The sequence below is a fragment of the Halyomorpha halys genome, unplaced genomic scaffold (assembly GCF_000696795.3).
Source record: "Halyomorpha halys isolate HHAL.00 unplaced genomic scaffold, Hhal_1.1 Scaffold286.1, whole genome shotgun sequence".
In the NCBI taxonomy this organism is placed as follows: domain Eukaryota; kingdom Metazoa; phylum Arthropoda; class Insecta; order Hemiptera; family Pentatomidae; genus Halyomorpha; species Halyomorpha halys.
In genome coordinates this window covers 238022-251234 of record NW_027115682.1, presented here as the reverse complement: position 1 = coordinate 251234, position 13213 = coordinate 238022, and the positions used below count along the sequence as shown (strand labels likewise).

The window sequence follows — 13213 nt, the reverse complement described above, 5'->3', positions numbered from 1 at the left end:
TCATAAAGTCTTTATTGAGAGTTTTGAGTAATTTTCCGTTTGTTGCCGTGCACTTATAGTCCCGCTGGTGTCCTCGAAGCCCAAAGAGTACCTCAAATGGTGAAAATCCTGTAACTGTATGTACAGAATGATTGTATGCCACAATGCCACATGCCCATCTTAACCTCCTTGCCTTCATATCATTTGATATTGACTGACCAGTCTCTACAAGCAGTTAAATATAAATGACAATCTTTTTTTTTATAGATTTCCTTTACTACAATATGGATTTCAAGTGGTACGATGATAATTTTGAAAGATTAGCTCCAGTATCACTTATGTACTTTGCAACTGCTTCAAACCCTAATGAAGTAACAAGAAAGATTAGAGAGTTTTATTACGGCAACAAACCCATTTCATTAAACGACTGGGTTAATGTGACAAATGTAAGTTTTCTTATGGTTTATGATTCAGTAAATGATTAGTTACAGTTATTCAGTCTATTCTGCAAAGGATTTGAGGATTTTAGAAAAAAAAAAATTATGCACAAAGAGAAAGGAGCGTTTCATTAGGAACTGTTTTGTTAAAATATAAAGCATACTGCTCAACCAATGATTAACCTAAGGCACAAAATATGGTGTAAAATGCAGCTTCAAAAGCATGTGATCATAAAGTCTTTATTGAGAGTTTTGAGTAATTTTTATTATAAACATGTCTATAGTATACTATATTAATGTTAAATTGTATTAGTGGGATGCTATGTCCAGCATGATATGGTCAATATTGTTTTATTTTTTGGAATTTCAAGTTCTAGAAATAATAGATATCAATGCGCAATCATTTTTAAAACACTGATTAGTCAGTATGCACAACTATTTATGTTCTTCCCTTACTGAACTTTTCTCAAACAGTAATTATTTATCCTTAAAATAAAACTAATTTATTCGTAAATTTTTGGCTCCAACATTGCTCTACAGCAATTGCGAATCTTTATTTATAGGAAAATTTTAGTTCAGCTTCAGAATCATTCATTGGTTATTATAGCAATCAATCTTTAAGAAATATGTTGATATAATTAATTATTTGCCAAACTTTACTAACATATTGATGTACATATAAACTAATCTTATTGCAGACTTATACTGACAGCTGGCTCACACATGCAATCTTTGAAGGTGCAGACAAACACACTGGTGATGTTTATTTCTACTATTTTGACTATCGAGGAGAATACTCATTCTTCCCTGCGGAGGGCAATACAACGCAGTATGCTATTGGTAAGAAATTTAAAGAAATAAATGCTGCCGTTTCCTTATGACTGCTAAGCTTTTAAATATCTCATTTATCTTTCTAACTAAAAATTGGTTATTATTTTCAAACTGGCATTTTTATAACTCAACATTTTTAGCAAAGGGCTGATAGAAGAAGATTTTCACATTAATGAAAAATAAATCTTGAAACACTGTTCATATTCATTCATTTATGTTCATGTATTTTTATAATTTTAATTTAGATGTTATAAACAATTTTCTTAGAGGAAATCATAGTTTTTTTTTTTTTTTTAAATTATAGATTATAACTTTATTCCATTCGTGCAAAATTTGTTGAATAGAGTGGGAGTGTAAATAATTTATTTTTCAGGGACTCCGTGAAATAAATATTAAATGGCAAACGAGGGAATTGAACCCTCATTCCAATGTACAGGGCCATCAGGGCCTCAAGAGTAATAATTTAAGTATCATATTCATTTCATGGTTACACCATGATATAAAAGCCCACACCAACAAACCAAAGTAGAACCAGCATTTTTATCAGTATTACTTTTATTAATGTACATTGCCAGTAAAACTAAATATATCATCATTTTATTTTCTTACACTTTCCTAGTTTAAATTAAAGGTTTTCAAATTCAGACAATATGATCAATAAAAGATCTTCAGTTGTAAATAAACATTTATTTTTCATTGTATAAAATTTACTCTTTATATAGTACACCACATTATTATGTACTCTTTATATAGTTAATATTAAAAATCAATAATGTTAATCATTTATTTGAATTTAGGCGCTGCTCATACTGATGAGATCCTTTATATATGGTACAATAAGAACTTTGCTTCTGATTTGAAAGGTAAAGATGTAGAATTATCCAAGAAGCTAGTTAAGATATGGACTGACTTTGCTAAGCACGGGTATGTATATTTATCAAATTTTACTATTTCATAAATTTAATTTTTCGATTTACTTTAATTTTTTATGTAATTCTAAGTAAAAATAAAAATGATCAGGGATATTAATAAATATTTTCAATTAATATTTTAAAGCCTACTTATTATCAACAGTTATAAATTAACTTGTAATGTTGTTTCGAAAGAATCTTTAACTTGAACTCATTATAAATATTATGAGGCTTTATGTTTTATTATTATTTATATTATGAATTTCAGGAAAGCTATACCACCACCAAACAGTGGAAAATGGGATAAATGGGTAACAAAAAAACATAATTACATGCATATAACTAATTCTGGCTTCAAACCACAAATTGGCCTTCATGAAGACCGATATAGATTCTGGAGCGAATTGAACTTCAGGGATAAATACCCTTGGAACTGATAGAAGATTTATAATTAAGGTTTATGAATATAATGTAAATATGAATGCTTGAAGTGAAATAAAAAAGAATAATATATATTCATGAGTTTTATTTGTACCATTAATAAATAAGAATTTTTGTAATGTTAATGAGATGCCATAGTAAATGAAAAATAAGAATAGAAGGCATACAAGTTTTCCTTTTTAATTATCTCTAAATTTTGTTATATCCTTATTCTCAGTCATTATTTTCTTTTAGAACCATTGAACTTTTTTTCATTCACTCATATATTAAAGTTTCTTTAATTGAATTTAGATTTCAACTGAAATATATTGGATTGACAAATAAATCAATTTAGTTTTTCTATTTATTACTTCCTAAAATACCTAAGCTAGAGAAGATATGTTGATGAAATGAAATTAATTTTTATTTGGCTTACATGCCTTTTTGTTTGAAGTTTGATTTGATTCATACGTTTAAGATCCCCATGTCCAAATTTCTTTTTTTTTCAAATTTGTTTTTTCTTTCTCCGAAACTAATGAGTCAATTCTGATGAAACCTCAGGGTGTTAGGTAGTCAAAACCCTATTCATTGTATGATGAAACTCGATTATAAACTGATGTTATCTGACTTTTGTAATTTGGTTTGTTTTAACAAAAATAGATCACATACATAACTTTTATAGGTTTTGTGGTGAATACTTCTTCCTCTATTCCCTAATCCTGTAGTGTTTTATTAGTGTAGGAGCGCTATAACCGCATCCAGTTAGAACAGTCAATGTTCTCAGTTTCTTACCAAGTTTCTCGCTTAGTGAAAAATTTTCCCTACTTCTTGTACAAACTGTCAACTTTTGCAAACATGACATCCATGGTTTGCCTCGAGGTCTTCAACCATCAGGGATGTATTCTATAGTTTTAAGTGGACAAACTTCATCCTGATTGCATGGTCAAATCACTTCAGCTGGTGAATTCTAGGACGTTGTTCATCAATAACACTTAATAAATAAATTATTGAGTAAAAAGTATCCGAACTTTACTTATTTGTCCAGAAAATTTCGGTTTATACCAAGAAACCCAATTAAAATGGATGATTTCAACAATTATGTTTTTATATTAAAAAGTAAACAGTTTACCCATTAAAAGTTTATGCTTTTGTGTTTATGAACCCTTGTCAAAATTACGTTTTTTGGAGTGTGGTGGTTAAAAATTTGTCTCGAAAAATATTGAACGTTAACACTATAAGGGCTCAAATTAAAGATCAATAAATGAACATAAATAGTATTAGGGCTTAATTTGTATTTTTTTTTTTTGTGAGGTGAATACTTATAAACATAGTATTCTGAATAAAAAAATTATTTATTTATTTAATGCTATTTACAACTGTACATTATAATACATTTAGTAAATTTGATCTCAGTTAAAATGGAGTGTTACAAATGTGTAGAGAAACTACCCATTGGTAGCACTCTAGAATAAAAAATGAACAATAAATTTAGTTTTCTCAAATAAAATAAACTTCCAGTGAAACAGTACCATTTAAGTACTTGTTGCATACGCTTGGTAAAAATTGAATTTACTCAAATAGAATGTGTGTTAATTTTTGAAAGGTCAGTAAACTAAAAAAAAACAACATAATTTTAAATGGAGTGTAAAAAAAACAACCCAACAATGGCTAATGGTAATGTGTAAATATTTTGCTTCTGAATATAATAAATAAAATTAAAAATAATTTTTTAAATACATCCATTGTAGCTGGGTTTCTAGAAATAAGTCTGAATGCAGTAATGGACTAATAGCTGTTACCATACTTTGTACACAATAATTTTTTTTACTCAGTTGTTATCTTGAATAGTTTTACTTGTTATTGTTAATATTGAATCTTTTGTTTGAATGAAGATGCAAATATAGTGTTTTAAAGTTTGACCTTTGGCAATGAAAATAATGAAAAATGGTATTCACTATAAGGAAATTAGAAGCAAATTAAATTAATTTTGAAAGGAAATTAAATTATTGACAAAAAAAAAAGTTTAAAGAGGACCAGTATTACCATAGATACAATGTTTTGAAGTTTGTACACTTTCTTGTAGAAATCCATTCACTTTTAGGTTAATAATTTTTTAATAATTCAAAGTTTATATATCTCCTGGAATATTCAAAATTCTTTTTTGAAGGAAAATTAAATTTTCCAATTAACAAAGAAATAAACAGGTAAAATATAATTTTCATCGAACCAGTACTTGTGAAGATGAAGCAAGGAATTATTTCATTGGTATTAGAAAACATACACTCTTTGTCTTTCTTTATAAAACAATTCACAACAAATCAGTAGCAGCATGGTTTAGTGCGTTAAAGGGTTTAAGTGACAAGAGTAATTTACGTACATTAACGGATACATAAGCTTTGTGATTTTATTTAGGACTAACTGCCGAAATCAAGACACAAAAGACATGGATGCCACATTATTTAACATCGGAAGGCTTTCTGCAGAAAATTACGGGGTCTGGTTGATGAAAATTGAAGCGTATTTAGAAGTAAAGGACTTATACCAAGAAATTATAGAAAAAGATCCGCCGAATGAAGAAAACGTAGTTTGGAAAAAACAAACAGGTACTCTCTGCTATTATTTTAACGGTTAGTGACGATATATTGCCGTTTATTAAAAGTGCGCGAAAAAGGTTTAGGAAAAATGAAGAGAAAGGTTTGAAGGCGTTTCAGAGGAGAAAGTGAAGGTTTAATGTTTGACCTAGCCAAAATTAGGAAAAACAGTGGTGAAACATTGTATGAATATCTTTTGAGGTTTCAATGTTTAGTTCAAGAGATAGCTCAACTGGGTAAATCCTTAACAGACAGAGAATTGGTGAGATATATCATTGAAGGCTTACCACGTACTTTGATCCTGTTGTCATCGCTATTTTGGTAAATAGGAATATTTAATTGCTATTGTTAATAGGAATGAACAAGCATTAAAGACATTGCTAAAGGTCAAGCTTTTATCTAAAAGCCTGCTTTATTTGTAAAAAAAAAAAGGTCTGCTGGTTTAACAAAGAAAATAATTGGGGACACTGGGCAAATAAATCCAATGATACACAAAAGTCTCAACCAAGAATACATCATAGAGCATCTTTGGCTAAAGAATTTGCCTTATGTGCAATTAACAGAGATAATAAATATCTGGAGGAAGAAACAAAGAAAGATGGAAGGAGTATCGATAAAACTCATCAAGGAAAAATTAAAATGAAGACGTGCAGCAAAGGTAAAAAAAACAACCCTAAATTCCACAATAATATTGAATGCAGTGTAATGTTAAATATTATGTGTCTTCCAATACCTCTGACACTTGCTAGTCAAGTGTCAAGCCAAAAACCAAAAAAATAGAGGAGTTATGTAAAATAATAGTATGTATAGTTAAACATCAAATAACATGTATTTATTATTAATAATAAGTTAACATCATAAATAAGAGAAATAAATAAACACGGAAACATATGGAAAAAGAAAATATGAAATATAATAAAAAGAAGAAAAGCAAAATTAATGAAAGATACATTGTTCTTGTCTGTTTGTAACAGACCATGAAATTTGGGATTAAGTGAGGTTGAAGTATAGGCTACTGTAGGCAAAAGAGTTAAGGTGTCACCATAGGTACCTTGTAACTAAAAGGGTACCAGTTCAATGCTGCCCTGGGCAGGTTGACTTTTATATCATGGCAACCCCATGGAATAAAAACTTGATATTATCACTTTGGTTTATACTTTCTCAGGACTTTTTTTCAGCATTAAACAATGTTTATGAAATTCAATCAGAAGTAAATCAAAAGATTTCATCATAAATTAGGTTACAGAATTTAATATCCTTGTATAGGTTGTTGAGTATGGGGAAGAAATAGATAAAAATCATTAGGGATTTTTACAGTGTATAATAATAATGTTATCACTCCAATGGGAGTCTTGGCCGAAAAAAAAAAAGTCATCTTGTTTATTCAATATTTTAAAAGATGTCTACCAAGTACAAATATCAATATAACTTCTTCACCATTTCTATTGGCTAGGATCGTAATTACCTCTATTTTGAGGTTTAAGAATATTTTTTTTTTATCCTCTGTATTTCTTCTTTTAGTATGCCATAACAATCCTCATTTCAAAATGCCAAAGAATATTGAAAGGAGTTCATTAGAAGTTGGAGAATTATGAAATAAATATAGAGGACATGTGAATATATATTTGTAATTTATTCATAAAAAAAATTAGGAAATCCAGGCAATAAAAACATTCTAACTTTATAAACTTTTTTTTACGCTTTTATTTTTAATTTCACTCCAATGAATTACATTAGATGTGCATGGAAAATTATATGTCCATTTAGTTAGTTTATATTTATAGTTATTATTTCTGTTTTTACTTATTCTTTTAATTTAATCCCAAATAAATTTCTTGTGCACATATACACAGGAATAATGGGATCCCAAGAGAATATCATAAGATAAGGTAGAGGAAAAGACAGTGTGATTAGTGAAACCAGTTATATTTAGCCCCAGTGTTAGAGAAGCAGCTGGCTGAGGATAACACTGCTGCAGGTGAGTCTTAGATTCATTTTTTTCTTTATTGTAAATTTCCTCAATTAGATATTTTTTAGTATACAAAATAAATAAATAATTGGAACAAAATAATCTACAAAGCAAAACAAACCTATTTAATATTTTCTTAATACAGTTTACATTCTTAATACAACTGTTACAGCTTTGAACAGATGAAAATGATCATGAAATTGATCATTCAGATATCAAAGTATGAGAATTGAATATTCTCTTTTTGAATATTTGTCCATTATAGATACTGTAATCGGGAAATGCTTTTTAATTATTACAATAGTTTTCTTCTAATTAAAAAAAAATTATGTTATTCAAATAACTGAAAAAAAATGAGCTCTGGTGGTCTACTAGTAAGGGGTGCCCTGTCCTATACTACAGTGCAATGTAATGCTGATTTGAATTAATAGTGGAGCATTTTACAAAAATAAGTTTTTTAATTTTATTTTGTATTTGATGTACTCCGTAGCCGTATAGTAGGATGGAGTTACTTTTTAACAGCTCAACAGACCTTAGCACAGTTTGAAGGATGAACTCAACAGAGAAAATACTCCCAGTCTAGCGTATTACTACTTTAGAATACCTCCAATTAAAAATAAAATAATTTTATTTTTTTCTATATGCTCTACTATGACTAAAGCAGTGGTGTAAGTAACCAAATGTTCTAGGGAATACAAGCTGCTCCCCTCCTATCCTCTAGATACTAATTTATACAACATGTGTTATGTATGAACATACAATTTTATGTTCATGAGTTTAACAATAACATTTTGTTTTAATCAAAATTTAATTATAATAAGTATTAGAATTTTAAGCCATCTGATTGACAAAACAAGCTTTTAAAAAAGTTTTTATTTTTACTTTTTATATCAGTACTATAATTGTTTTTTATTTACAACCATGCTTTACCTGTTTGGCGAGTGTTCACAGTAGTGAAAAGCTAGGCTTGGCTAGATTACAACTCAGAACAGTAATTAACACAATTTACAATTAATAAAAAGAAGTTGGTCCAGGTGCTATCAAAGCAACTCAAATAAAAAATAAACTATTTACTATGAGCCAACATTTCGCCCTACATTGCAGGGCTTCATCAGTATTAGCAGAATGAAGGAAAATAAAAAAATCAATTAATTACTTTAGTATGAATAATTTACATTTTCATTTTGATCTGATTTGATTTAGCCACCATAGTTTGTATTTTTTTTTTCAAAACGTTTATAGGCAGGCAAGGGGCAAGCATATGTCAGGGAGGGGCATGGTCTTCCAAGAAATACCTATCTGTGCCAATGAACATAAGTTCTTAGTAATTCTATCTTCATAATTTAAAACCATCAGTTGACCTCAAGGTTTTCCTCCTTGAATCAGGTTCTGAGAAATCGTTTAAACCCAGAGTTCAGGGAAGTGGAAAATAAAAAAAGTAGAACTTCTGTTTTTTTTTTTTTAAACTCTCAGTCAGAATATGATAATTTCCTTAATACAGAACTTTGGCTGATTATAACCTGTATCCCCCAAGACTTATTGACATCGGTCCTTAGAAAAAAAAAATATTATTAGAAATGAGGATATATCAAAACTTTTTTTGATTTGAAATTAATTAATTGAAATTTAAATAAAAATGGTTCGGATATTAGTAAAGAAATAGATCTTAATACAGTGAATATTTTGAGATGCTTTTCTTTAGCTCCCTCTATCTACCCTCTATCTTTTTTTATCAATATCTTCGATCAGGGGACTCTAAAATGAACTGTAAGTGGAAACTTTTGAATCTACAACCTTTCTCTATCTCCAGCTGTCGAAAGCGTAATAATTAATACTAGATTAATAAATTTAATTAATAATAATTGATGTATCTTGGGAGAGAGTACTATAATTTTTCTTTTCACGCATTTCATCAGCATATTTGAAAGTTTCATCCTTTAGCAGCAACATTTTCTTCACTATATTTGAACAATATATTGTGCCGTAGTGTGGAGAAAGAAGGCTTCGTAATCAGCTGAAAGTGGCCAACTTGAGTTGAGCCATCAGTCCGTGGACGTATTAAAAATGTTGTAATCTTTACTTAACAATTGGATTAGAAATTATGACCTTCTGAATAATCAACATCCCTAACTGCTTTAGGTCTGACATGGAGATCTTAATGTTACTTCCAATCCTCCTTACGGCAAATATGGTGTTTGCCCATGACCCTCTGGTCGTGCAGACTGCCCAGGGTAAGCTCCGTGGGTTCAGAGCTTCCTCTAGATCTGGAAGGCCGTTCCTTTCCTTCACTAATATACCCTTTGCTAAACCACCTGTCGGACCACTCAGGTTCCAGGTAAGTGTTACATATTATATTTGATTCCATTATATATTTATTTTAATTTGTTTGTGATTAAACAAACAATAATATTTTATAGTCCAGTCAACTAGAAACCAGAAAAATTCTGAGTGGAACGTTATACAGAAGTTCAGAAAATTGCTCATTTATGTTTTTTGGAATACTGATCACGAGTTTCAAGGTTTTAATCTTCTTCCATTTCTGTAGCAACTTCAACTTATACTAAATCTATATCTCTATCTATCTATCTCTATATATAAAAGGGAATGGTCGAATTTTTGTCCACAATAAACTTTTGAATTACTGAACTGATTTACATGCGGTTTTTTTTTCAAAATGTTCCTTTCACCATAGGAAGGTTTAAAGATAATGAAATCCTCGTATCCTCCAGTAGAAAAAAAAATATGAACAAAATTAAGCGAAAGGCTTGAGGTAAAGTAGGTCAATAAATTTTTTTTTTTTTTTAAAAAGAGCATTTCATATTAGTTTTTAGCTTCGTCTCAAAGTATCAAATACCATTTTTCAAAGAAATTGAAAATTATGAATTTTCAACTTCATTTATTCGGGTTTTTTTTTTTCCTCCGGTGACTAGTTTTCATACAATCGTTCATAGCACTTCATTTTACCCGATTCGTACGGTAATGATAATGTAACAGTTGGCAAGCTGAATGTCTGCTCTTTCAGCCTACATTGACAAAAGTTATATTTAATATCCTCATACGGGCGAAATATATCTGTTTCAATTTGGGGGGAAAAATCAGATGTTTTATTTTATATCTCCGGTTCTAATTTGCTAAATTAGATGTGCCTTTAGGTGCAGTTTATAGAGCCCTAAAACCACTGCCAAGTTTGGTGTAGATCGGCCGAGTAGTATTGAAGTTATTTCCATTTTTTAGAGTTTTAAAAAGGGATCCAAAGGCCGATGCAGGTTGAAAATTTTGGACTATAAAATTTTATTTTCCGACTTTTTTGAAACTTCGTAGTTAAGGGTTTCTTGGAATGCTAAAAACGAATATCAACTTTGTTTCACTCCTAAAAAATCTTTTACCAAACTTTCATAGGTCAGTCGGCCTCAATTTTTTACCTTAACTTATAAACTTTTGAATTTATACGGTAGAAATATGGGTTTCAAATAAAGGAAAGATTTTCAAATGTTATATATCAACCTTTCTTTCATGAGATACTAAAAACTAATGTGATCGCATACATTGGTTCAATTTATGTTGCTAAATCATTATAATAAGGTATATGTATATGTTTAATTTAACTAAATTCATAAATTTATAACAAACTATCAATTTTGTTCAATAATTCTATATACATCCTGAAATATAGCAATAGCAAAGCATTTCCGTATCAGCTAATTGTTCATAAAATATAAAATATAGATTTATTGTAAAAAAAAAAAAAATCCTGTGCTGTGCGTGCATACCAGCTTTCACTTACTACCCTCCATAAGTCCTCAAGTTTTTAGTAGATTGGTAGGCTTATGCTGTCTATTTCTATTTTAGTGGTTTAAAAAAAAAAAAATGGAAACATCAGGGAATGCGAAAATTATGAACAAAATTACATAAAAATACAACAGTTTATCAAAAGATAACGAAGCCTTAATGCAATCGGGAAAGATAAGCGGTTACGGTTATCCATTCGAATTGGTTGTATCTATTTTTCCTTTTTTTTTCCATCAGTCATTCATAAAATTCATTAATATTTTGTATTTATAATATTTATATTATATTTTGTATTGATTACTATTGCTAACCATGAGAACTGGTAATTATTTTCAGATATGCAAAATAAAGGTACTTTAGGGAACGATTTTTTGCGATTAAGCTCCGTTAGAGTTTCTCAATGAGAATATTTTTTTTTTTCGTACCCTCCATTAATAAGGAAATAGGGAATTAAGCTACAAGGAACATGTTAGTAGAAGTTGGCATCCTTTTTCTACCATCGGTATTTTAAGGGTTATTTAACTTGTACACTGTATGTGCAGAGTCGTCCGCGCCGAGTGCGCGTTGATACTGTGTTGAGCGGAGAGGGTCCGCTTTGCTGGTTGTGATAGTGTTAAGGTGGATCCACATGTTGGCCGCTCGCCATGGCTCGGAGGCTCGTACAAATGCTCGGCGAGCCAAGTGCGGACCATCCACATGTCAGTGTTATTCAGAGAGGCAAACATGGAGGACGTTGAAGTGTTTTCAGTCATTGCACTTGGATTGTATTATTTTTATTACAAAAAAAGAAAATGAAAGGAAATTAAATATAAATAAATAAGATTAAATATAAAACTTATTATAAAAAAGTACCAACAAACACCTTTAACCTCCTAACAGCTCTCAGTTGCAACTAGACAAAGAACAATGGTGTAGATGCTACACGAGCGCTCTCACGAACCCCTTTGATCTGTGTCCAAAAACCGACTCTCAACGGCTCGGCAACGAGCCCAGGCCAACCAAGCCAAGCCACCCATCCACATGCTCGCGTATGTCTGAGTTCGCCATGGCTCGGCCAACATGTAGAGGCCCCTTTAGGTTTAGACTGCAGAGCCCAAACCTCGTCCCATGGTAAGAACATTTCCAAGGGTACATCTCCCAGGTGGTGGTGGAGAGGCGATTTCCCGGAACAGCGGGTTGGTGCAGGCCTTCAACCCATCAAAAAATTTGATGTGTCTCCGGCACAGAGGGCAGCTGGAGCTCATCGTGGATGATAGTGTTTCTGGCCCTCTGCAGCGCTGTTCCTCTTACTATCTAGGGACAGAGTTCTGGAAGCTCTGCAGTCTTTTGAGCGTGGTTCTATACATGTGTTTGAGCAGGGACGCACGGTAGAGCAGCGTCGGTCTAAGACAGCTTTGTACATAGCTTGAGCCTAAGCGAGTGCTGCGGAGATTTTAGCAGATGATTCAGTCGATAGCTCTTCTGACGGGCGAGCTTCAGTCTCTCACGAACATGGCTAGAAAATATGAGAATAACACATAAGTGCTATTAAAGACAACTTAGTTGCTCCTTAATTCAGCGAGATTAATCCAAATCATTAGAACCGTTTCGGAAAAAATCGAAAAAAATGTGAACAATCGATTCTATACAGTGCCACTTCTGTTGGGTCGGTATGGAACCTTAAAACGTGTATTTCCGTCGAAAACTCGAATGTGAAATTTTGCACGATAGCAATACTTTCCCTTACTATGTATATTGTTATGGCGGGTAGGGGTTCAAAAGGAACCTTTACTAGCCCAACCGTGAAAAGAAAAGAAATGGTCGAATTTTGTTATTTTTGTATTTTTAAATAATTAAACATAATAAACGGAACACAAAATATATAAGAATATACAAAATAGAAAAAAAAAATCTTAGAACTATTACAAAATTAAATTAATTAGACAAAAAGAGAGAAAAAAAGTCTTATTTCACCGGTGATTGGTGGGGCCCCGGTTGTAGTTGTTCTGAGTGGATGTTCTCTCGTTGATCGACAAAAGGGACGTACGTCCGCCCGCCTTGTCCTCTTGGAGGATGATTTGAAGTCCGCCCGCCGTGGCTAAGATGATTCAGCTGTCGAAGATGGCCAGAATGCTGGTAACTACGAGTGCGTAGTGAGTAGATAAAGGAGACCATACGTGTGTGCGGTGAGACGTTAAGAAGTTGTCTGTCTATTTTTTAGTTTAAAAAACAACAGAGAGCGGATGTGTTTTGTTTTTTATATCATATGTCACATAGTCGATTACCGATCATATGTTGGCCGCAACA

The 13213-nt window shown here is 31.3% G+C and overlaps 1 protein-coding gene and 1 pseudogene across 1 annotated transcript; both read left to right on the top strand.

The window, feature by feature from the left end:
* Positions 1-232: 232 nt before the first annotated feature.
* LOC106680757 (juvenile hormone esterase) lies at positions 233-2673 on the top strand. The gene is made up of 4 exons (XM_014420685.3): positions 233-425; positions 1115-1256; positions 2045-2171; positions 2427-2673. The coding sequence occupies exons 1-4, from the start codon at positions 264-266 to the stop codon at positions 2593-2595; spliced, it is 600 nt and encodes a 199-aa protein (XP_014276171.1). The 5' UTR covers positions 233-263; the 3' UTR covers positions 2596-2673.
* Positions 2674-9118: 6445 nt separating this feature from the next.
* The window catches only part of LOC106680759 (juvenile hormone esterase-like), a 12324-nt pseudogene continuing 8229 nt past the window's right edge, over positions 9119-13213 (top strand).